Source organism: Gigantopelta aegis, chromosome 6 (genome assembly GCF_016097555.1).
Source record: "Gigantopelta aegis isolate Gae_Host chromosome 6, Gae_host_genome, whole genome shotgun sequence".
Classification (NCBI taxonomy): Eukaryota; Metazoa; Mollusca; class Gastropoda; order Neomphalida; family Peltospiridae; genus Gigantopelta; species Gigantopelta aegis.
Genome location: NC_054704.1, coordinates 31,267,934 through 31,295,335, shown reverse-complemented (window position 1 = coordinate 31,295,335; position 27,402 = coordinate 31,267,934). Strand labels below are relative to the sequence as shown.

Sequence of the window (27,402 nt, the reverse complement as noted above, 5' to 3'; positions counted from 1 at the left end):
AAATAGGCTCCAGGTTTATTTCAGTACTGTTACCTTGGCTGTGCCGAGGCAGCTGGTCTCCCGGCTATGCTAGGTGTTTGAGACTGAGCTTTCTGGTGATTTTCCAATGTTTTCTGCAGTAGATTCATCTGAAATACATCAAAGATCATTCAAAGGTCTTATAGTGTGCATTGAATACAGCACTGGTATACCAAAGGCCATGGTATGTGCTATCCTGTCTGTGGGATGGTGCATATAAAAAAATCCTTTCTACTACAGGAAAAATGTAGTGGATTTTCTTTCTAAGACTATATATCAATGATTGACATCCAATAGCCGATTATTAATAAATCAATGTCATCTAAACAAAACAAACTTTAACTTTGGTTCTATTCTTTTCTGACATGTGAGTACTGTTTTGGACAGACTGGGAAACAGTCTAAATTCCAAGAACACATACATAGGCACCTGTTTTGATTGCAACAGCTGCTTGTCAAATCATTTATTATTAAACATGCTGTTTAAATGGATTAAATGTGCAATAATAATAATATTTAAGATAACTAAATATATTGCTCTTTTCACAATCCTTTTAACTGCCTGAATAAAATATTCTATGAAGGGTACTATATTTAGTTATGTTTAATTTAACTTCAAATACTAAGTAAAATATATATATATATGTTGACCTGTCATGTCCCTATTAAGAACTATAATACAAAGTAATAATAAACACACATTTTTTTCATCTATTCATCCTATCATGTTGTTATAGTTAGCTGTTTTCTGTTTTTAATTTAATGACCTACAATAAATTTAAATGTACTGTTCTACCATATTTCCTTTAATTCAGTTAAAAAAAATTATATAAATAAATGAGCATTATCTTTACTAATTTGGTTTAAACAATATTTATTTGCCAAAACAACATACTGGGATTGGTCAACAGACTTAGCCTATATTAAGATCTCTCCCTACAATTTACATGCGGATACATGTTTAGATACCACAGACTATAGTAGATTTAAAGGAGGAAGAAAAGAAGAGGGTATAGAGTCAAAGGTGTAGGTATAGTAAATAGAAAACCAAATACTTTTCTTTGGTTTTGGGAATTTCTAGCCAAAACATTAGTGTAAACTTTAGCAGAAACGTTTAGTAGCAGTTATGTATTTTAAAGTAGTTTTAATAATTTTTTCATTTTCTTTTTCACTAAATTCTGAATTTTCCAATATAATCTTCTTATAATTTAGGTGTAAATAGTTTGACATGAAATTGTTTCTTTGTTCATTGTATCTTTACTAATTTTACTGCACACGTACTACATTAACTTTACAAGAATTTCTATTTTTGTTGTTTTCATATTTGGACCAGTAACGAGAAACGATGTCATCCAGAATACAGTGTGGGCCAAATGAAGTTTGCTTATTTTAAGAATCACGTTTATTAATTTTAACGGCATGCATTCAACATGTATAAAATAAAAGTCTGTAACTTCTTATTTTAACTTTGTAAAGTCTTTGAACCAAAGTAATAACAACAGACCGACAATGCGTGTCAATTTGAATACACATGCCAGTTCAAGGCCGAAAGACATGTAGGCTATCCAAAGGGCCTTGCCCCGAGCGGAACCACGAAAACGTGCCGGCTTCCCCCGAAAACGTCCCTGTTTCGATGAACCACGGGCATTACCAGACTGCACGCCTGAATCAAACACCACAGGGATCTGATAACTGTCAAGAAAAGTTGATTTCTTAACAGGTGGAGGCTTAAAAGTAGACGCCGCCTGGTGCTTACGAGCAGTTCGGGACGGAGCAGCAGGGACGAATTTCGCCGCTTCTTGGTCCATGACCAAGTTAAAATTGGTCCCAAAAAGTAAGGTTTCCCTTACTGAGCGACTACGAAAGTAGGTTTTAACCACACCCGTCGCTCTCAGTCCCGCCAGGTAGTGATCCCGACGCAGAAGTAGACTGTTGGCAAAAACACGCCCAGCAAGCTGAGCAACGTGATGAGAGGCTTTAGAAGCCGCCAACAAACAACCCTTAGCCATCGGCGCAAGACCCGTGACTGCTTCATCTAATCCAAATAGGAACGTACCTAAATGGTTATTGACTTGAAAAAGAAGTTTAGATAACCTCTCCAAAGTCTCTAAATCCGTGAGTGGCACACTGACATTAGGAGATGGGTGGCAGTCTGCCTTCACCCTAGCGGAAACGACCGCTGGACGTGAAAGGAAGGAAGCTCCCAATGTCTTATACGAAGACGTGGACAAAACCTTCGCCGCAGACAACAGTTTCCCGGTAGCTAACGCTGCCGGAAACTCTTCCACCACTGCCCCCAAAATACGATCACTACCCGCAATCAAAGCATCAATCTCTGCAAAAGATTCATGCACCTCGTGCGCTAATGGCAAGCCGAAATCCTGCCGCAGAGCGTCCGTTGCTAAAGGCCGGTTTCCAAACGAAACACCCTTGTAAGACTGAACAGCCTCCTCCGACGGAATTGCATCCGCGCACACCAGTCGGACCTGTTCCCGTACAAAACCAAAAACCGCCTGGTAATCATAATCGCCGTCTGGCGTACCATCGGCCAAATTGGGAATCTCGTCAAGCACCGAACCTGGTGCCGACCCTTCCCTCGAACCACACACTGATTCGGAGGGAAAATCCTCTTCCGAAGAAGAATTTTTTTCAAACGACGCGCCATGTGCTGACCGTAACGGAAACGAAACTGCATGGGCAGGACGATGCGGACTGGCCGAATCTGCAAACTGGTCCAACCCCGGTCTCGCTAGAAACCCCGGCGGTGGAGGGACTGGTGGAGGGACTGGTGGAGGCAATTCCACTAGCCAGGCCATGAAATTCTCAAAAAGAGAAACATAGTCCCCCCGAGTCCGCCCCTGAGGGCGACCCGAAACCATCGGACCCTGAACGAAAGGTTCCACCCACGCAGTCGAGGGATAACGCCTGGAACCGATCTGACAGATCCGGATTGACCATCAGTGTAGACACAGGCGCACCCAAGAAAGCTGCAGTTTCCCTGATCCCTGCCAAAGCAGACAACGGGACTGGTGGTGTCGTTGAACCGGACCGTCAGGAAATTCGTACACGTACCCGCTCACCCGTTTAAGAAAGACCTCCTTTATTTCTTCAAAGTCACCTGGGAGGTGTTTGACGTCTTTTGTCCCTTTACGTTTAACAAACTGCATCCGACACAGCAACGATTTGGCCCACGGAACAGTTAATTCCACATTACCTCCAAATTCTTTCAACGTCGATCTGTGCCGTTTCCTCAAAATCCCATCTGCTGCAGCCAAGACCATTCTAACGTTAATAACACCACATGCCAATCAGGTTTTCCTAATCCAAAGTTTTACCTCTTCTTCGTTTTCTCCTAACTTTGGCCTTTGACCTCTCTGTGCTTTTACAGGCTGACGTGGGGTATCACCTGTGCGAGCCTCCTCTTTCAAAAATGCCTTTTTCATACTTCTTACGGTTGACTCGGACAGTTTCTGGCTAAGATCCGTTGAAAACTTTTTCGTCGCCTTCATAACTCCGTTTTCAATGGCATAGACTGCTATCTTTGCCCGCACTGTTTCATTGTACATTTGGTATTCCCCACACTTTCTCTTTTGGGGATTTCACTCTGACGTCAGCTTGTCTACTGACGTATTTGCTGCAACTATTGTTTCCTCCTCGTTTTCAGTTTTACTTTCGCATGGATTTGGCACACCGGGTGTTTTGGGTTTCCAGGAATTTTTTAACCATATAAGTAAAGACATTGTGGAAGGTACTGAATTACAAAGATTAACACCTCTTTTTAAAATGTAATGCTTACAAGCGGACATTTACCTAATCTCAATGAGACCCTTTACCTGTTATAACACTAATCATTTGATCTGGTAGAATGCTGACATGATCAATTGGTCGTCTTTATTTGTGGACCAAGTATTAATTGATAAACTATTCAGGACTAATTAAGCCAATGACAAGGTACTGACGGTTAATATTGCTTATGCATTGACTGTGAAAACTGGATTTATTGATAAATAATAGTGGTGTAAAAAAAAAAAGAAAAAAAAAAAGTTTAATCAGTACATTGTATTAAGTTTACTACTTTTACTACAGGTGTGCTACATTTACCCGTGTTTGGAGTTCGTGGATTTCCTTCTGTTTTGCTTCCAACTGCTGCTGATAGTCTGATGTATCGCCCTGCAGATCTCTCTTCAACTTACTGATGTGACTTTCCAGTTTCATCTCACTCTCTTCTTATATAAGAATAAATGAAATGTTTTATTTAACACGACACCCAACACATTTTATTTACGGTTATATGGTGTCAGACATATGGTTACGGAAAGAAAAAAGAAAGAAATGTTTTGTTTAACAACGCACTCAACACATTTTACTTACAGGTTATATGGCGTCAGACATATGGTTAAGGACCACACAGATATTGAGAGAGGAAACCCACTGTCGCCGCTTCATAGGCTACTCTTTTTGATTAGCAGTAAGGGTTCTTTTATATGCACCATCCAACAGACAGGATAACACATACCACAGCTTGTGGTATATACCAGTTGTGGTACACCGGCTGGAATGAGAAATAGCCCAATGGGCCCACCGACGGGGATCGATCCTAGACCGTCTGCACATAGAGCGAGTGCTTTACAACTGGGCTACGTCCCGCCCCTTCTTATATAAGATGCCATCAATTATTTCAGGCTTTTTATATTTAAATACATATACATGTACAAGAACTCACACAAAATGGAACTAATTTAAACAGCTTTTAATTTGTTAGAGGGCGATAAGATAAGTAATGAAATGGCACTTTTTCTTTTTTTTACTTTGTAAATAAATGGGTAAAAAAAAGTGTCTCATGAATATGAGGTGGACTCAGTCTTAGATACCTTTTATCACTACATTCAAATTAAACTTTTTATTAAATTAAAGACAAATTTGGCAAAAAAGGGTTGAATTTAGGAATATTTTTTAGTAACTTTGTAAATAAATGGGTCAAAACTGCAGCAGCTGCAGCATAAAATGCCTGTTAGAATAGTACTGCTATAAGACTGAACAAAATATATGCACATATACCTGTTGATATCAACTTATTGATACACATTTGAAACGTGCAGAAACTTACTATGAAAAAAACATTTTTACTTATGTAAGACTACATATTATATATAACAAACCAAACACTTTGGTCTTTGACTTATTACTGATAAAATAAATACAGCTACCTTTTAGTGCAGAATCTGCAGAAGTAACTTTCTTTTTCAGTTCTGCATTTTCATGGGTCAGCTTCTCCAACTGTTGCCACTGATTGGTCAGCATATTTTTGGCTGTCTGCAAAACTGCTCTTGAATGACCCTGCTTCTTTTTATATTCCACATTCTCTTCCTTCAATTTGGTACTTGATGCCTGCAGTTCCACTATTTCCTGAAAGGAAAGGTTTTAATTTCATTAAACTTGATTTTTGGGAGTATATTTAATTAACGATATATACCTCAGCTATCTGGTTTGTCTGACCAGGACAGTGGGTTAGTGGTTAGTGGTTAGTGGTTAGTAATTAGTGAGACATTGTTTCTCGGTGCAATCAAATACTTTGAACTGAAAAAACAAAAAAACAAAAAAAACGATATCGGCTTTAACCTTTAGAGGTGTGTAACAGTACATTATGGTAATTATTCGATGTATGTCCATGTATCTTCCCAACCCTGATGTCATCTATGTTTCTGGGGGCAATAAAATACTTTGAACTAGAAAAAAGTAAAAACGAAAAACCCCAGAACACTATAAAAACTTTACCTTCTTAGTTTTCTCCAGTTCCTCCTTAATTTCAGTGAAGTCCATCTCTTTCTGCTTCACCTGTTGCTTTAGTTCCTCCCTCTCTTTCTCCACGGCACTCATTTTACTCTTCAGTTCCGCTGACGTCTGCTCCAGGGCAGCCATATTGGGCTGATCAGCCTCCTGACTGGCAGATTTGTTTTTCACTTCTTCCAATTCTTTTTTCTGATTTTCCAATTCTTTCTTCTGATCTTCTACTGACTTGTTGAGCATTTCTGTCTGTTCTTTGTACTTCCTTCCAATCTTCTTCAGCTGAAAAACAAAGATACAAGGTCAATTCTTATCATCTACATTGGAACACAAGTTACAATGCACTAAGGAACTAAGATTCATTTATAAAATGTATATATTCAGCTGAAAAACAAAGATACAAGAAGGTCTCAATTGATCCTTATAACTTCCATTGGAGCACAAGTTACCATGCATGAAACACTAAGATTCAGTTATATAATATATGTGATTTAAAAACTCAGCTACAAGTAAGCAGTCAAGATACTGAGGAGAAAGTCAAAACTATTAACCAGGTAATTTATTTCATTACTTCATTCATGGCATGATATTTTGCTTTTTTCTTGATGATCGCATCTTTTCTCAAACTGTACAAAAACTGTAGACAGCACTGGTCTTACTAGCCCATTGGGCTGTTTCTCGTTGCAGTCAGTGCACCACGACTGGTATATCAAAGGCCGTGGCACATACTATTCTGTCTGTAGGATGGTGCACACATTGGCCTTTCATGTCCCTATTAAGAACTATAATACAAAATACTAATAAACACAAATCTATTTTTGTTCGTCTATTCATTCTATTATGTGTATTGGAGTTAGCTGTGTGTAAGGTCACAGAATTTTTATGTTTTTAATTTGATGACCTACAATAAATTTAAATGTACTGTTCTTCCATGTTGCCTTTAATTCAGTTCAATTTTTGTATATAAATAAATAAATGAGTATTATCTATACTAATTTTACTGCACAGGTGCTACATTAACTTTACCAGAATTTGGAGTTCATGGATTTCTATTTTTGTTGCTTCCAAGTTTGGACTTAATGATAAAAAATAAATCAAAACTCTATTTACCTCCCTCTAATTACTGTAATAAATATAACCGGGGATTTCCCATACGTAAGCCCACCCGAAATGAAGCCCATGAGTTTAAAAACAGAAAATTTTAAATTATAATATTTTTTAACAGGAATCCCCAGAAGGGAACCATTTTTTTTTATCATATTTACTATTAAGAATAGAATAAGCTTTGTAGTGACAAATTTTAAATGCATTAGAAGTTTATATGTCAAATTTCGATATCTTTACATTTAACTGTGATAAAATAATAATAATAATAATAATAATAATAAAAACACCTTCAAATTAATCAATATCAAATATAATGTAATTAAATAAATCAATAATATAAAAATTGTAGTGTCCTTGCTTCACCAAGAATCCTTACCTAATTTAAGCAGAAATTACACATGAAATAAACATCATGTATCCATTAATATAACAATAACAATTATACTGATTGACGTCGGAAGCACTATAGCTCTTCCCTTTTCTCAACTATGAAACTAAAGTGGCTAGAATGCACGTATACATTGCCCCTTATCAACTGAAAATCAAATTAATAACTGTCATACCCAACTCATCTGATGTTGAAACATGGCTTTGTATTTACTAAGGTTGTCTTGGAACGATAATTATTATGTACTCCGTTGCTATGCTATATATTTATTATAGTATTTATATTATTATTACAGTATAAATATACTAAAAGGCAAACGTTATTGTGACATGGATTTTTTGGAGTAATAAATTTGTGAATGGATTATGGATGTAAAAAAGAGGAAATATGCATGAAACAGCTCGAAGAAATGCAACCAAGCAGTTGTTGCAGCGATTGCATGCTTTGTGCAAGAAACATGGAATATTCGGGAGAAATCCTGTCCAGTGTTCACCATAAAAGGCCACACATTCAGTCACAAATCACTGCCACTTTGTGCAGCCTTCAGAAGTGAACTGTTTGATGCAATTTCGTCATGCCACGTCTCAGTGAAAATGACAGATGGGGAGTCATAGGGATGCTTGAATCTGGGACCTCGCAATTCAACGTCCACAGAAACACCATATGGCACTTATGGCAACAATATCAACAAAACAACCAGGTCAAGGACCGTCCCTGTAGCAGTCAACCAGCCGTGACAAACCCTTGCCAAGACACATGGATCCGAACCACGCATCTGCGAAACAGGTTCCAGCCAGCAACCCTCTCAGCCCGTACCATCCCTGGCAACAACTTTCTCCAGCAGCATTTAGTGGTATCAGTGTTCAAGTTGGACACACTCGCTACTGACTGTGTGAACTTCGCTCTGGACCCCCTCTAGTGATGTGGCACATTTGCATATGGCAGGTGCGCCCTTTTCATGGACTATTGCTCGTTTCCATACCTTCTGACATTTCTCTTTCTATGTTATAACGTTTTATATACAGTAGTAAAAACATATCATCAATTATCTTTGTCTTTTGTATGTCACAATAACTTTTGCCTTTAGTATATGTTTTCCAACTTTTTTTCAACTTCTTAATTTAAGTCCTGGGCCTAATTTTAGATAAAACTTTATCTTCTTCCATGGCTTAAATATGAGAAATCCCAAATTATATACATTGTTTACTATGTTTACTACTTTTACTACAGGTGTGCTACATTTACCCGTGTTTGGAGTTCGTGGATTTCCTTCTGTTTTGCTTCCAACTGCTGCTGACAGTCTGATGTATCGCTCGACGTAGAGGACGCCTTTGCTTCCTGCAGATCTCTCTTCAACTTACTGATGCGACTTTCCAGTTCGGACTTCATACTGTTGAATTTCATCTCACTCTCTTCTTATATAAGATGCCATCAATTATTTCAGGCTTTTCATATTTAAATGCATATACATGTACAAAAAAATCAAACCAAATGGAACTAATTAAAACTACTTGTAATTTGTTAGAGGGCAATAAGTTACGTAATGAAATAGAACTTTTTTTCCAACTTTGTAAATAAAGAGTAAAAAAATCATTAGCCAAAATTAAAAACTTTAATCACTTACTAGAAAGACTTACATATTTAGATTTATCTTATACTATACAAAATGTAACTTCTGTATCAACTGTTATTGCAGGTAAAGACGTTTAAAGGAAGGGACAATTAAGGCATTTGGCCTTTAGACTACTGGATTAATTTTGAACAAAAACCACGTTGAGTGGGTACAAGTTTATAATTTTTACTCACATATATTCACTTAAATGTTTTATAAATACATGAAATAAAGTTCATATATGAATCTGTAAGTATTATTTTCGTGGGGGTTTTTGGAATTTTTATTATTTTTAGATCAGCTAATGGTGATCAAAATTAGGCAAAAAATCGAAAAAGTTGCGTTTACTTACGGGCATTTGTGGCCAGCTGTCCAGTATTTATGTCCATTATTCCTGATAACAGTGGTTTTCTGAACAGATTTTTTTTTTAAAACCTGAACTACGATTCATATTGCAATATTTGGTCATTTTCGTTCTTGGTAAAACGATCAAATTTATTATAAAATTAGCTGTCACAATCAGCTATCGATCCCTGAAAATTACCGCGAAGTGCCGCCATTGTTGTCAATCGAAAATACTTGCCGAAAACCACTTTTTGAACTCAAAATTTCAAGGTATTTTCAACTGAAAAAATTAAAACAAAAGCTACCATTTTGAAAAAAAATTAAATTTCTTTTATTATATTTCCATTTCCGGTGACCGGCCTCGGTGGCGTAGTGGTTGGGCCATCGGTCTACAGTCTGGTAGGTACTGGGTTCGGATCCCAGTCGAGGCATGGAATTTTTAATCCAGATACCGACTCCAAACCCTGAGTGAGTGTTCCGCAAGGCTCAATGGGTAGGTGTACACCACTTGCACCGACCAGTGATCCATAACTGGTTCAACAAAGGCCATGGTTTGTGCTATCCTGCCTGTGGGAAGCGCAAATAAAAGATCCCTTGCTGCTAATCGGAAAGAGTAGCCCATGTAGTGGCGACAGCGGGTTTCCTCTCAAAATCTGTGTGGTCCTTAACCATATGTCTGACGCCATATAACCATAAATAAAATGTGTTGAGTGCATCATTAAATAAAACATTTCTTTCTTTCTTTCCGTTTCCGGTGAGTGTCGTGTGCAAAACGGCGGGAAATATGAATTGGGGAATGCACTGTATACAGTATACAGTATGTCGACTGACTTGACATCGGGCGAGATATCTCGCCTGCAGTACTCAGAAGGTTAATATCAACAAGTATAATCGTACGGTTAATTAATGAAACGCTTAAATGTGACGGCTATTATATATAATGGCGCAGCCATTTTGTACCATCCCAGTGAATACACCCTCTGGCGAGCTGGTGGTTACGTAATACCTAACGTGCGACATCAGGAATTAGTCTTCGAACTGAAGAAACAAAACGTACCTGATTTTTGTGGATGCATCGCAATGTTCTGTAATAATATCCATCCCAGTAAGCCGGCAACAAGTATATATACTACTCAAAAGAATTTAAGGGTCAGACGATATTTTCGACATTATTTTCTGAATGTCAATTATATTAGCTAGACCATAATGTGACGCATGGTATTGTTCCATTTTGACGAAAGTGGGTCTAAGCAACCCATAAATGAATTAAAATCCACTGTCATTGACACTGTCGACTAGTTCTAATGGCGAAAACATGCTTACATTTGCACGTAAATTAGGGCGAAAGGGAAAGGTCTGCTAAGTGCCCATAACTTGCTTTTTCACAAAGCGCTTCATTTGCACGCTTTGCATGTGTATTCCATGTTCCCAATGCTGAATTTCCGTATAATTGGAGCTTGCGTTCGTGTATGGTGCACACTCCAAATTCGATGTCAACTGACTATCGAAGATCGAGGAAGGGCTATTGCTTGGCTTCAGGATGGCAATACGCAAAGAAATGTTGCTCTGAGACTTGGTGTCAGTCAGAGTGTCGTTGGCCGACTGTGGCAACGGTACCAAGCAACGAATTCTGTTCGAAATCGTCCACGTTCGGGAAGACCCCGAAGCACTACAAATAGAGAGGACCGCTACATCACCAATATGGCTCTACGTCAACGCACAACCACTGCACGCCAATTACGTGACAATCTGCGGACTGCGACTGGAACTCGAGTGTCTGATCAAACCATACGCAATCATCTGAGAGCCAATAAACTACGCTGCCATCGCCAGACTGTTCGACCACCATTCCTACCACGTCACAGAACGGCCAGACGTCACTGGTGCATGTTTCATCTGCGGTGGCAACGTGTTCAGTGGGGCTGAGTGATGTTCACTGATGAGTCCAGGTTTAGTCTCCAGTTCAACGACGGTCGGGTTCGTGTCTACAGACGTCCTGGGGAGCGCTTCGCTGACGTTAACGTTAGACAACATCACCGGTTCGGTGGTGGCAGTGTCATGGTGTTGGGCGGCATCTCTATCCACCACAGGACCCCCCTCTATGTGGTGGATGGCAATCTGAATGGAATCCGCTATCTGAATGAGATTATCCGGCCGTTGGTTCTCCCAGGCCTTCAGCAGATTGGCGGCGGGGCAGTTCTGCAGGATGACAATGCCAGACCCCACCGCGCCAGGGTGGTAACGGACTTTCTCAGACAACAAGGTATCGCCAGGATGGATTGGCCAGCATATTCGCCTGACTTGGCCCCAATAGAGCACGCCTGGGATGAATTAGGCAGGAGAGTTCGGGATAACCTCCGGCCAACCTTCATGATCTGGGTCAACTTCTTATGGCAGAGTGGCAGGCCATTCCCCAAGAGTTCTTCAGACGTCTGATCAACAGCATGAAGCAACGATGTGTCGAGTGTATTCGCGCCAGGGGTGGATTCACACACTATTAAACGAATGTTCTAATGTGTAAAATCCATGTTTGACAACCTTCAACTTTGACAGCATGTCATGTGACTTTCTTGTATACAGTGACGTTTATTTGTGGTTTTTTGTAAATATGGAAGAATAAAAAAAAAAATTGGTGTAGTTTACATCATTAATCTAATACTCTGAAACTTATTTGATAATACATTTTTGACCCTTAAATTCTTTTGAGTAGTATATTATATTTTAATACAAAATAAGCCACCATTGTCAAAGTGTTGAAATAACTGTATTATATTTTGTACGTAAATTAACCCACCTACAGAAATAATAATCGGAGTGTGTTCTTGGTTAGTTGGTCTTTTCTTTCTGTGGCCTGTACCTGTGGTTCTTGATTGGCAGGTGTATATTTAGACGGTCCCCAGACACTGTGTCTAGACACACTAAAAAGACGTGCCTCTTTTATTAAGATCACAAGGTATTGTCAGATAGCCGCACGACCACCCCTCAAATCGTAATGGACATTATCACTTTATTACTGTAAGTAATTCTGTAAAACCCTTGATTAAGTAGACTTTCCCATCTAAAATCACAAAACTGACCAATTACGTAGTCCCAAAGACAAGAAAATTATCACTTGGGTATCGTGAGTGGTCGTTTTTGCTCGAACGTACCCTACCAATAGGCCTAATAATAAGCAATTTTCCTTTGGATTTTTTTAAAGAGAAAAATACTATAACTCCATTTCGTTCTATTGATGCAAATTTAAATATATTTAGTTAAATAGTTTATTATACTATCAAGTCATTTATGTGTTTTACAAGTCAGGTTGATGAAAGCGAAGCGCCTTGTCATAAATTAGAGCGTTTGTTTACCCTGTTCTTAAGAGGAGTTGGACGGAGCTGACGTCACTTCACCCCAAGCTATACCACCGGACGTCACAAAAACTAAACAAAATGGCTGCCCCCAGTTAGCAGGAATAATCATGTTTTTTAATAACTCTAAAATTACGCGTTTTTCATTTGTTAAAGTGTCAGTATGTGTTGGTGGTCTGGGTATACATCTTTCCAACACATAAGGCTCTTATTTGAGTTTACCCTCCCTTTAAGTGACTGGAAATTTGGGCTCGCACCAAAGTGCCTCATGAATGATGGTGTGGACTCGGTCTTAGATACCTTTTGTCACTACATTCAAATTAAACTTTTTATTATGAAGCAGAACCTTGATTTTGAGAAAACATTTTGTTAATAAATTTAAGTTAAATGCATACTTTTTAAAATTAAACACACATTTGGCAAAAATGTGTTGAATTTAGGAATATTTTTCTCTGGAGTAATATTATGGAACTAATTTAAACTACTTGTAATTTGTTAGTGTGTGATAAGTTATGTAATGAAATGGCACTTTTTATTAACTTTGTAAATAAATGGGTCAAAACTGAGTATTTTGCTGCAGCATAAAATGCCTGTTAGAATAGTACTGCTATAAGACTGAACAAAATATATGCACATATACCTGTTGATATCAACTTATTGATACACATTTGAAACGTGCAGAAACTTACTATGAAAAAAACATTTTGACCCATGTAAGACTACATATTTTATAAAACAAACGAAACACTTGGTTTTTGACTTATTACTGATAAAATAAATACAGCTACCTTTTAGTGCAGAATTTGCTTTCTTTTTCAGTTTTGCATTTTCATGGGTCAGCATCTCCAACTGTTGCCTCTGATTGGTCAGCTTATTTTTGGCCGTCTGAAAAGCAGCTCTTAAATGATCCTGCTCCTTTTCATATTCCACATTCTCTTCCTTCAGTTTGGTACTTGACGCCTGCAGTTCCACTATTTCCTGAAAGGAAAGGTTTTAATTTCATTAAACTTGATTGTTGGGTGTATATTTAATTAACGATATATACCTCAGCTATCTGGCTTGTCTGTCCAGGACAGTGGGTTAGTGGTTAGTGGTTAGTGGTTAGTAATTAGTGAGACGTTGTTTCTGGGTGCAATAAAATACTTTGAACTGAAAAAAAGAAAGAAAGAAAAACCGATATCGGCTTTAACCTTTTGAGGTGTGTAAGAGTACATTATGGCAATTATTCGATTTATGTCCATGTAGGTAGTACTAAACCAAATAACTTCCGGCTGGGTCAAAGTTCGAGGTGCACCCAACTTTTGATAAAGAAGTGAACACCACAAGTCCTGTGATTGGTTATAAATGTGAGTGTGTTGGTTGTAAAAAATAATAGTTTCATCTGGGTACCAAAAATATGCAATTTTATTTCATCTAGTACCAATGTGTCAAGTAGCCTTGTGCTTGAAACATGTATGGGGTACCTGTACAAAAAAGTACTCGAATTTTGTGCGGAACTAGGGTAGTCATAGACGCTACCTGTTATCTCAGAAACGAGCAGCTTGACCCCCAATTTTTTCTGATTCACTTTAAGTGTGAGGGGTGGTAGTATTTATATCCATGGCGTTTATGTCGATTGATACGCTGCAGGTAGGAGTTTTAGCCACATATGTTACTATTGTCATCTATGGGATTTGATTTGGTAGTATACACCCTGTATCTCTCCAGCCCTGATATCATCTATGTTTCTGGGGGCAATAAAATACTTTGAACTGGAAAAAAGTGAAAACGGAAAACCCAAGAACACTATAGAAACTTTACCTTCTTAGTTTTCTCCAGTTCCTCCTTAATTTCAGTGACATCCATCTCTTTCTGCTTCACCTGTTGCTTTAGTTCCTCCCTCTCTTTCTCCAAGGCACTCATCTTACTCTTCAGTTCCGCTGACGTCTGCTCCAGGGCAGCCATATTGGGCTGATCAGCCTCCTGACTGGCAGATTTGTTTTTCACTTCTTCCAATTCTTTTTTCTGATTTTCCAATTCTTTCTTCTGATCTTCTACCGACTTGTTGAGCATTTCTGTCTGTTCTTTGTACTTCCTTCCAATCTTCTTCAGCTGAAAAACAAAGATACAAGGTCAATTCTTATCATTTACATTGGAACACAAGTTACAATGCACTAAGGAACTAAGATTCAGTTATAAAATGTATATATTCAGCTGAAAAACAAAGATACAAGAAGGTCTCAATCGATCCTTATAAAGAAAGAAAGAAAGAAAGGTTTTATTTAACGATGCACTCAACACATTTTATTTGCCGAACCCAGTACCTACCAGCCTGTAGACCGACAGCCTAACCACCGAGGCTGGTCCGATCCTTATAACTTCCATTGGAGCACAAGTTACAATGCATGAAACACTAAGATTCAGTTATATAATGTATGTGATTTAAAAACTCAGCTACAAGTAAGCAGTCAAGATGCTGAGGAGAAAGTCAAAACCAGGTAATTTATTTCATTACTTGAAAAAATCATGGCATGATATATTGCTTTTTTCTTGATGATCGCATCTTTTCTCAAACTGTACAAAAACTGTAGACAGCACTGGTCTTACTGGCCCATTGGGCTGTTTCTTGTTGCAGTCAGTGCACCATGACTGGTATATCAAAGGCCGTGGCACATTGCCACATACTATTCTGCCTTTCATAACTATGATACAAAATATTAATAAACACAAATCTATTTTTGTTCGTCTATTCATTCTATTATGTGTATTGTAGTTAGCTGTGGGGAAGGTCACAGAATTTTTATGTTTTTAATTTGATGACCTACAATAAATTTAAATGTACTGTTCTTCCATGTTGCCTTTAATTCAGTTCATGGATTTCTATTTTTGTTGCTTCCAGGTTTGGACTTGATGATAAAAAATAAATCAAAACTCTATTTACCTCCCTTTAATTACTGTAATAAATATAACCGGGGATTTCCCATACTTAAGCCCACCCGAAATGAAGCCCATGAGTTTAAAAACGGAAAATTTTAAATTATAATATTTTTTAACAGGAATCCCCAGAAGGGAACCAATTTTTTTTATCATATTTACTATTAAGAATAAAATAAGCTTTGTAGTGACAAATTTTAAATGCATTAGAAGTTTATATGTCAAATTTCGATATCTTTACATTTAACTGTGATAAAATAATAATAATAATAATAATAATAATAATAATAAAAACACCTTCAAATTAATCAATATCAAATATAATGTAATTAAATAAATCATTAATATAAAAATTGTAGTGTCCTTGCTTCACCAAGAATCCTTACCTAATTTAAGCAGAAATTACACATGAAATAAACATCATGTATCCATTAATATAACAATAACAATTATACTGATTGACGTCGGAAGCACTATTGCTCTTCCCTTTTCTCAACTATGAAACTAAAGTGGCTAGAATGCATGTATACATTGCCCCTTATCAACTGAAAATCAAATTAATAACTGTCATACCTAACCCATCTGATGTTGAAACATGGCTTTGTATTTACTAAGGTTGTCTTGGAATGATAATTATTATGTACTCCGTTGCTATGCTATATATTTATTATAGTATTTATATTATTATTACAGTATAAATATACTAAAAGGCAAAGTTATTGTGACATGGATTTTTTGGAGTAATAAATTTGTGAATGGATTATGGATGTAAAAAACGAGGAAATGTGCATGAAACAGCTTGAAGAAATGCAACCAAGCAGTTGTTGCAGCGATTGCATGCTTTCTTTCCATGTTATAACGTTTCATACACGGCATTAAAAACATATCATCAATTATCTTTGTCTTTTGTATACATGTCACAATAACTTTTGCCTTTTAGTATGTTTTCCAACTTTTTTTCAACTTCTTAATTTAAGTCCTGGGCCTAATTTTAGATAAAACTTTATCTTCTTCCATGGCTTAAATATGGGAAATCCCAAATTATATACATTGTTTACTATGTTTACTACTTTTACTACAGGTGTGCTACATTTACCCGTGTTTGGAGTTCGTGGATTTCCTTCTGTTTTGCTTCCAACTGCTGTTGATAGTCTGAGGTATTGCTCGACGTAGAGGACGCCTTTGCTTCCTGCAGATCTCTCTTCAACTTACTGATGCGACTTTCCAGTTCGGACTTCATACTGTTGAATTTCATCTCACTCTCTTCTTATATAAGATGCCATCAATTATTTCAGGCTTTTCATATTTAAATGCATATACATGGACAAAAAAAATAAAAAAAATGGAACTAATTAAAACTACTTGTAATTTGTTAGAGATCAATAAGTTACGTAATGAAATAGAACTTTTTTTCCAACTTTGTAAATAAAGGGTAAAAAAATCATTAGCCAAAATTAAAAACTTTAATCACTTACTAGAAAGACTTACATATTTAGATTTATCTTATACTATACAAAAACGATATATAACGCACATTATTGTTTAACCTTTAGACTACTGGATTAATTTTGAACAAAAACCACGTTGAGTGGGTACAAGTTTATAATTTTTACTCACATATATTCACTTAAATGTTTTATAAATATTTGACCAGAAATAAGCCCAGGGGGCCAAGACAGCTCATTGTGAGCTTAGCATGGGGTGGGCTTATTCCCAGACATGGGGCCAGTTTTGTTGAAAAAGTTTTTAATAATAATAATTAAAATAAATATTAATAATTAAATTAACTAGGAAGAAAACAAAAAACGTTCAGTAGCACATCTATTAATTAGTGTTCCATTTGTTATTAATAAATAGTAATTGTTTATTAAGTCAATTGATTTTTTTCACTAGTATCTAATTATCAGAAACACACCTTCTATGTTACAATTACTTACCAGTGCTGTTTATTTACATCCAAAATTTAATGCCGAGAAGACTTAAAACAACAGCAATTAACAACACAGTCAACAGCCTATGCACACACCTTTCTGACACAGGCAGCCAGGCAGAATTGTCAATCTAGGTCATTGTTCTTAGCCAATCAGAATAAGGTATTTGCTTCATTAGCATTAACAGTGGACCCTGTGTGGTGGTAAAAATAGACATTGGTTTTAGTTCAGACTTGGGCTTGTGTACTTCAAAGAAATACTGCAGGCATGAAATTGAAAACAATGTTACACACTGTTACTGTTAGACTGCTAAATCTCACTGGTGGTAAAATATTGTGTTACATTTGTGTTTAATTATCTGCAGGAGGTATGACCTTTTAAATGAACTTTGAGCAAACTTGCAATTTTGTTAGAAAATTTGTTTCTAATTTTCATTGTTATTCATACTTACCTAGTACTAGCACAACAACAATGCTATACGACCCTGAGTTATAACCTCCACTGCAGAATTATCTCCCCTTGCCGGATGTATAACCTACACCTGCGCATGGGTAGACTGTATATCCTCGTTATCGATTCAAAGCCTGGAATGACTGAATCAAAAAAAGACTGATTGAATCCGCTGAGTTCCGTCCGGACCAACAGCCATATCACAGAAATAAAACCAGTCAAACGTGTCGACCTTTCCAAAACCCCGCACTAATGACCGTGAAAATGTCCAAAGAATCATGGAAATTAAGGGAAGCAGAAATCACCCGAATCTCATGAGGTCGAACGGAGAAATTCCGCAGAATATGATCATCCGCCTTCTCATATACCAGTTTGATGGTAGCAGCAATCCATCTCGACAAAGCATTCTTCGTAATGTCTCCAGGTTGGCGCGTGAAAGAGATAAACAGTCTCTTAGTGTTTTGCCGGAGATTTCTAGTATGCTCCAAATAGAATTTCAAAGCCCGCACCAGAAAAAGAAACCTATCAGAATTATCCGCAGAAAGCGTACGAGATAAACACTGAATGATGGCTGGAGGAAACTCTTCCCCTGGCACCTGGTTCTTAGCCACGAAAACAGGATCAGTACGTAACGTAACTGACCCGTCCGTATTGTAATCCACCAAATCATGCAAAAAAGCATGAATCTCACTAATACGACGGCAAGCCGCTAGTGAGACCAGAAACAACGTTTTCCACTTCAAATGACGAAGACTGGCGAATTTCAAAAGCTCGTAGGGCTTGCCTTTGAGTGCATGCAGAATCAGAAAAACATTCCATTTAGGCAAAATGGAAGGCTTCTCAACCGTGTTTTGCAACGACTTAAGCAAGTCATGCAACACGAGATTCGTTGAGAAATCTTGACGTCCACAGTGCCTCATAGTGAAAATGGACAACCGGTGACTTCTCACTGTTTGAACCTTCAGCTGTCTTTCTTGGACAAGAGCCAGAAAGTACTCAACTAAGTCATTAACAGTAGGCGAGAAGGGATCCACGTCTGCCAAGACGTTCACGGACGAAGGAATGTGTTTGGCCGATAACACCACTCCCCAATCGCCGCACCATTCCAGAATCTCCAAAGCCACAAGATTCAATGACAGGGATTTGGTGCCTCCCCACCGATTGAGGTACGCAACAACCGACATGTTGTCCGACCTCAACAAAATTCGACGATGTCGAATAACAGTCCTGAAATGGAGACAAGTGCAACGCACCTCTTCCATCTCCAACAGGTTGATGTGACGACTCCTCTCTGAAGGAGTCCACCCCCCCGACATATGTTGATCCAAAAGGTGTGCACCGAACCCCTCGAGGGAAGCATTGGTAAACAGGACCAACTCTGGAGAAAGTGGGTGTAAAGGAACGGCCTGGGACATACACTTGTCCACTAGACACTCTTGGATCGGAAGAATGAACCAAGGCCCCAATGGTATCACCAAATCCCAGTTGAGACCATCCTACACTCGGGACAAATGCCATTGAAGCGTTCTCTTGAACCGTACATTCAGTGATTCGAGATGGCCCATCAACACATGGAGCGTGTGCACCGAGACACTTTGCTCCACCAGAAGACGTTCCGCCAATGTCATGAAATTGTGAAGTCGCGAATCCGTCGGAAGAATGGACGCCTCCACAAGGTTGAAAACCACCCCGAGATAAGTGAAAACCTGCGTTGGCACTAATTCCGACTTGACCCAATTGGGAATAAACCCCAATCGGAGAATCATGTCGATTACGAACTTCACGCCCACGAGACATGCCGTCTGTGACGCCGCCGGAATTAACCAATTGTCCAGGTAATTGTGCAGCCGTATACCCAACAGATGTACACGCCCCACCACTGCCTTTACTATCCAAGTAAAGACGTGAGGGCTTGTGGCCAATCCGAAGGGCAGAACTTGAAACTCGTAAGCTCTGCCGTTGTAGAGGAACCGCAAGTACTTCCAAAAATCCTGATGCAGGTAAGCGTCCTTCAACTCGATGAACGCCGCCCATTCACCTGAAGCAAAGCGCGAACCGACTGAACCGTCTCCATCTTCATAGATGGAATAACGACGTCAGAATTCAGCGGCTTCAGGTTTAGAATTGGTCGCCATTCTTCTTCTGGGTGAAGAACAGATGGGAATAAAATCCCGGAGTGCCCAAATCTACCTCCTGGATGGCTTTCTTGTCGAGAAACTCGACAACCATCTTCTCCACCAGAACTCTTTTGTCGACAGACCGCAGGTAACCGGGGGGAGGACGTCAGTGGAGGGGGTGATGAAAACAAAATTTTGTATCCATTGCGGACAACCGACAAAACCCATGGGTCCAGATCTGGCAGTTCGTGCCAACTTTGAACAAAATGGTGCAACCTGCCCCCCACAGGAAGATCTGCTAAAGGAACCTCCTTAAGCAGATGTCGATTGTCCACGCACCCTCATCCCGGCTGCTTCCCACCCCTGGGTGCCTTGCTCCGAGCGGAACCATGACTGCACTCCCTCCGACTGACGCCCCCGTTACAACCATAACAGGCGCCGCCTCCACTGACGGAGGCAAAAGCAAATCCTGGCGATACCTTGTTGTCTGAGAAAGTCTGTTACCACCCTGGCGCGGTGGGGTCTGGCATTGTCATCCTGCAGAACTGCCCCGCCGCCAATCTGCTGAAGGCCTGGGAGAACCAACGGCCGGATAATCTCATTCAGATAGCGGATTCCATTCAGATTGCCATCCACCACATAGAGGGGGGTCCTGTGGTGGATAGAGATGCCGCCCCACACCATGACGCTGCCACCACCGAACCGGTGACGTTGTCAATAACGTCAGCGAAGCGCTCCCCAGGACGTCTGTAGACACGAACCCGACCGTCGTTGAACTGGAGACTAAACCTGGACTTATCAGTGAACATCACTCAACCCCACTGAACACGTTGCCACCGCAGATGAAGCGTGCACCAGTGACGTCTGGCCGTTCTGTGACGTGGTAGGAGTGGTGGTCGAACAGCCTGGCGACAGCAGCGTAGATTATTGGCTCTCAGACGATTGCGTATGGTTTGATCAAACACTCGAGTTCCAGTCGCAGTCCACAGATTGTCACGTAATCGGCGTGCAGTGGTTGTGCATTGACATAGAGCCATATTGGTGATGTAGCGGTCCTTTCTATTTGTAGTGCTTCGGGGTCTTCCCGAACGTGGACGATTTCGAACAGAATTCGTTGCTTGGTACCGTTGCCACAGTCGGCCAACGACACTCTGACTGACACCAAGTCTCAGAGCAACATTTCTTTGCGTATTGCCATCCTGAAGCCAAGCAATAGCCCTTCCTCGATCTTCGATAGTCAGTTGAAGTCGTACCATTGTCGAATTTGGAGTGTGCACCGTACACGAATGCAAGCTCCAATTATACGGAAATTCAGCATTGGGAACATGGAATACACGTGCAAAGCGTGCAAATGAAGCGCTTTGTGAAAAAGCAAGTTATGGGCACTTAGCAGACCTTTCGCTTTCGCCCTAATTTACGTGCAAATGTAAGCATGTTTTCGCCATTAGAACTAGTCGACAGTGTCAATGACAGTGGATTTTAATTCATTTATGGGTTGCTTAGACCCACTTTCGCCAAAATGGAACAATACCATGCGTAACATTATGGTCTAGCTAATATAATTGACATTCAGAAAGTAATGTCGAAAATATCGTGTGACCCTTAAATTCTTTTGAGTAGTATATTATATTTCAATACAAAATAAGCCACCATTGTCAAAGTGTTGAAATAACTGTATTATATTTTGTACGTAAATTAACCCACCTACAGAAATAATAATCGGAGAGTGTTTTTGGTTAATTGGTCTTTTCTTTCCATGGCCTGTACCTGTGGTTCCTGATTGGCAGGTGTATATTTAGACGGTCCCCAGACACTGTGTCTAGACACACTAAAAAAACGTGCCTCTTTTATTAAGATCACAAGGTATTGTCTGATAGCTGCGCGGCCACCCCTCAAATTGTAATAGACATTATCACTTTATTACTGTAAGTAATTCTGTAAAACCCTTGATTATGTCGACTTTCCCATCTAAAATCACAAAACTGACCAATTATCACTTTGGTATTGTGAGTGGTCGTTTTTGCTCAAACGTACCCTACCAATAGGCCTAATAATAAGCATTTTTCCTTTGGATTTTTTTAAAGAGAAAAATACTATAACTCCATTTCGTTCTATTGATGCAAATTTAAATATATTTAGTTAAATAGTTTATTATACTATCAAGTCATTTATGTGTTTTACAAGTCAGGTTGATGAAAGTGAATTGCTTTGTCGTAAATTAGAGCGTTTGTTTACCCTGTTCTTAAGAGGAGTTGGACGGAGCTGACGTCACTTCACCCCAAGCTATACCACCGGACGTCACAAAAACTAAACAAAATGGCTGCCCCCAGTTAGCAGGAATAATCATGTTTTTTAATAACTCTAAAATTACGCGTTTTTCATTTGTTAAAGTGTCAGTATGTGTTGGTGGTCTGGGTATACATCTTTCCAACACATAAGGCTCTTATTTGAGTTTACCCTCCCTTTAAGTGACTGGAAATTTGGGCTCGCACCAAAGTGCCTCATGAATGATGGTGTGGACTCGGTCTTAGATACCTTTTGTCACTACATTCAAATTAAACTTTTTATTATGAAGCAAAACCTTGATTTTGAGAAAACATTTTGTTAATAAATTTAAGTTAAATGCATACTTTTTAAAATTAAACACACATTTGGCAAAAATGTGTTGAATTTAGGAATATTTTTCTCTGGAGTAATATTATGGAACTAATTTAAACTACTTGTAATTTGTTAGTGTGTGATAAGTTATGTAATGAAATGGCACTTTTTAGTAACTTTGTAAATAAATGGGTTAAAACTGGAGAAAACTTGGAGTGTTTTCTCTTTTATAGATACATTACCTGTCCTTAAACAAGGGCACCTCCCCCACGCAAGTGGTCTGGTCCGAACATCCCAACAGCCAATGGGATGGCCTAAATTCTTCTACTGCATACTGCTCTCTAGTTCCGGTCACATGACTGTAACTTCCTTCTTTTTCCCTGAGCGCATCGCACGGAGAACAGGAAGCGGGGAGGCCCGGGCGGGATAAAATCTTGGTAATGTATCTATAAAAGAGAAAACACTCCAAGTTTTCTCCATTTCTATATACAGGTAATTGTCCTCAAACAAGGACAGCATTCAACAGATGGTGGTGAGTGCTGAGATCCGTAGATGCTTGTGATAACTCCCCAACCGGAAAGAGGCCGACTAGTGGAAGAATAAGGCCAACCTTGGTAAGCTCTCCTCCTAGGGATGCCCGTCACAGACCAATGCAGGTGATGTCAGTAACAACAACCAGAATGGTGGCATCCGTCAGCAGTGGCAGGTACGGCTCCCAGAACAAGGACCAGGAGGCAGCTGCCACATCTCATGCTGGTTCTGACAGGTGGGAAGTTGTAGCCACCAGGGATGCAGGTGTTAGGTAACCCTCGCGTATTGAAGTGTTATTTTTTTCAATAACGAGCGACAATCTAATGAGGTGCATCCGTCAGAACATTGAACAAAACAAGACCCCCGAGTGTTTTCTGTCTAGTACACCAAAGACCTGTTAGTTCAATAACGACAACCAATAACCACATGCAGTGCAGGGTAAAGGTTATCGAGACAAAAGTTCCGGCACCAGTACGTGAACTGTGCAAAAGAACAAAAGTCTAAGCAATCCTCATGTGTCGATTCGATGGACATCTCGGTATGCAGCCCAGAATTAGACAGACATCAACGGCGACGAGGACGGCTTGTATTCAACAGAGTCTGTGCAGCAACAACCGGACCCAGATGATGGAACCCCTCAACGTCTTCTGTGGAGACATCCCTCAGATAATAGTTGGCGAAGATGGAGTCCGTAGCCCAGAAACAACCAGTGATAATGTGCTGAATGGATGTGTTGCAGTGCAGGGACATCGTGGCAGCCAAGGCACGGAGTTCATGCGGATTAGAAGCAGACGGAGCAGGTAAACCCTCCTTCTGATAGGCGGTCAGGATAGAAGACCGGATCCAGGTGGCCACCGTGTTCTTGGTAATATCCCTCAACCGACTCTGGTTACAGGAGAGGAAAAGTCTTTTTCGATGTTGTCGAAAAGATCTGGTCCTCTCGATGTACTGGTGCAGGGCTCTAACAGGGCACAACGCCAAGTCCTCAACGTCCGCTGGACCAACGATAGAGGAGAGGGCCTGCACAACATACGAACGAGGCGCTTGGTCTGGTAACTGATTCTTTGCAACAAAGTTCATGAGTAACCCCAAGTTGACTGCACGCTGATCTCGGTGAAAAAGCCTACATCAAGACAGGCGAAACCGAGTAAAAACACCATCTTCCGTGTCAAGTCTTGCAGGGAAAAGGATTCGATCGGCTCATAAGGTGCGGTCGATAATGCTCGTAACACCAGATTCAGGTCCCATCTTGGTGGCCGAAACCGGTGTACTTGATCTTCAAGGCGAAACCCTTTGATCATCTTATGGATCTCAGGAATACCCGATAACTTCGTTCCCGTAGTGACATCATGAACAGTAGCGATGACCGAAACGTACCCAGCGATGGTAGACCCCTTCAATCGTAAAGTGGTCCGCAGATACAGCAAAAAATCAGCAAGACGAGGTATCTGAATCGTCTGAGGTTTGAGTTTTTGCCGGACACACCATCGGTGAAGACAAAGCCATCTGACGGTGTAAGCCGCAGTAGTAGATGATCTGTGCGCTATCAAAATGGCCGCCGTAGACTGTGAAGAAAAACCTTTCTTCCTCAAACTCTTGGAGATAAAGTCCACGCGTGCAGTTGGAACAACTGCGGATGTGGATGGTATAGTCTTGACGTGGGATGCAGCAACAGATGATCCCAGTCTGGCAGCGATAAAGGATGTGGATCAGCAAGACGTATTAGATCTGGATACCACATCCTGGATGGCCACATCGGAGCAATGAGTAACAGGCGACAATGGTACAGCTGAAACCTCTGAAGCACCCTTGGAAGGAGGATTGGTGGAGGAAAAGCATATGCGTCCATCTGTTCCCGGCTGATGGCCAATGCGTCAAGATCCAGAGCTTCCGGATCCGGCACCGGAGACACGTAAACCCTCAGCTGATGGTTGAATCGTGTGGCGAAAAGATCGATGTTTTGTGTCCAAAGTCTGTCGCACACCCATCGAAACGCTTCGGGATGGAGCATCCATTCCGTCGGCTGTGGAGACAACGGCCGAGACAGTGTGTCGACTAGTACATTGGAAACCCCTGGAATATGGCGAGCTCGAAGTTGCAACGGAATCTCGTCAACCAGCTTGTAGAGACGATAAGTCAACTGCAGCAGACTGCTGGAGTGGGTTCCGCCCCGACGGTTGATATAAGCCACTGCAGTGGTACTGTCTGTGGCTACCATGAGAAAGGCGCCTGACAGCATCTCTCGCCAATGAAGGATGACGTAACTGCCAACATCTCCAACAGGCTGATGTGTAGATCGGCTTCATCTGGAAACCACAGCCACCAACAGGGACTGGACTGCAAGGCGACTGGTAACCGGATCAGCAAAGCTGCGTTATTGTACTGAATGCATGGATTCAGAAACAAACTGGATACCGCGACCTCTAAGCATAAAATGTTGCGCCGACGTCAAAATTACTCTTGCAATGATACTTCATGAAACAGTAATAGAGTGATTCAGGAATCAAGACATCGGAAACAGCGACCCCGTGATACAGGCAAGAGCCAAGACAGCATAGCAACTCGCTACGCTACATGCCCGATATACCTGGAAGTGAAGCAACGCAAAACAGCAACCGTCTAAAATCCACGGTCGTCACACCACCCGGTGCGAAACAGCAGCAGAGACCATCTAGACAGCATCGGTCACGAACTCTGGCGGTAACAACAGTGAACGTCAGTGAGTTGATAAACCACAATGAACCATAGGAAAACGGTGACGGTAAAACCCCCGTACCACGTGATGGCAACTGGATAACTTCCGGAACCAGCGGAAGTAGCGACTGTCTTGCATCGCCACCGGATATAGAGAACGATCTGCCGAATGTCGCTGAACCTTCCTCGAACAAGAGAATATCGGTGCACGGGATCTCAACACAAGTGACCGGACCAGTAGACTGTCTTCGTCACCAACCCGGAACGCTTGTAACGTCGACCCCTTCACGGCAAAGAGCCGTATGTAGACCACAGGTCTGCCAAGATTACCGGCTTGTGCTGAAAGTCAAGAATGGATCGCTTCAGGCAAGTCGGTTGACGATAGTGTGCAATCGTAGTGCACATCGACGTCACGGAAGATATAAGGTAGACCAACATCAAAGTCGACGGCTAGAACAAGGCATATCCTCTGGCATCCTGCACATGAGGAGTTATGGTCGCCATGTACATGTACGCTGAACTGAAGCCATCGACAGGACGTGCCAATCTGTAAGTTCTAGGAAGACGTCTGGTCCCGCCGGAAACAGCGTCATCCAAGGCCGGCGCCACACCGTTGAAGGATAGGTTGAAGACGGGATACATTCGTTGTGACGAATGGGGAACGGCACAAACGAAGTCTACTCAAGTAAACCGACATCGGATCAGTCCTCAAACGAAAACCTTCTAGAATGGTGCCAGTGGACTGTGTAGTGACGAAAGCATATACACCGCAGCGAGACAATCAGTCACAGCCATGTGGGTCACTGCATCCGGATCTTCTATAACGGAAAGTGCCGACGCATCATCTGGAAAATCGGTCAGTAACCTGGCACAGGCACTTCGATCCAATGTACTGGCTGCAATCGGAAACACGGACCGTGGACGGTCCCGTCAGGAGCCGGTGTAAACCCTGAACGCCGAATCAGCTGCCGACTGGTGTGGACGGTACGATGTATACGGACCGGCAGGAGCCGGTGGAACCCTGGACGCTGCACCACTTCGATCGATCACGGGACGACGGTACCGAACAGTGCCGATGACGCAATTTTCCAGTTCGTTACAGGGCTCCGTCTGCTTGCTGGAACAACGATCTGCACGGGCCGGTTACTGGTAGCCGTGTAAACCGACGGGGGCCTGTGGCAGCCAACGATCGAATGCTGACATCTGCCGGTGGAACCTCCGTGGCGATCATCGAAACCGGACCCTTCTTGGCTGAAACAGGTGGATGGGCCAGCGGCGGTAGCATATCAGATATGACAGCCAGACAATCCCTCAGTGACAGGTGGTCCGCCGCATCCAGATCTTCCAGCACCGCAAGAACCGATACATCATCAGAAAGTCACGTAGCACCCGTGAACAGGCCAGTCGCTCTGGTCATGGCCCGATGGAGATACCGGAGAACCGGTCCGTGGGCGGTCCCGTGTGGATACCAAGGAACGGATGACCACATCGTCATTGGATGTGGCAAGGACGGCAACATGTCGTAGACGGCCGCCAAGCAATCCCTCATAGTCATATGGTCCGTA

At 40.9% G+C, this 27,402-nt stretch overlaps 1 protein-coding gene across 1 annotated transcript in view; it reads right to left on the bottom strand.

Annotated features, from left to right (window-relative positions):
- Positions 1-29: 29 nt before the first annotated feature.
- LOC121374485 (nucleoprotein TPR-like) overlaps positions 30-27,402 on the bottom strand; it is a 73,135-nt gene continuing 45,762 nt past the window's right edge. The window contains exons 18-25 of the mRNA XM_041501583.1: positions 16,613-16,782; positions 14,404-14,694; positions 13,392-13,581; positions 8,542-8,711; positions 5,793-6,083; positions 5,225-5,423; positions 4,119-4,243; positions 30-128 (exon numbers count right to left, since the gene is read on the bottom strand). Of these exons, the coding sequence (XP_041357517.1) occupies positions 30-128; positions 4,119-4,243; positions 5,225-5,423; positions 5,793-6,083; positions 8,542-8,711; positions 13,392-13,581; positions 14,404-14,694; positions 16,613-16,782 (1,535 nt within the window). The remainder of the gene's footprint in view (positions 129-4,118; positions 4,244-5,224; positions 5,424-5,792; positions 6,084-8,541; positions 8,712-13,391; positions 13,582-14,403; positions 14,695-16,612; positions 16,783-27,402) is intronic.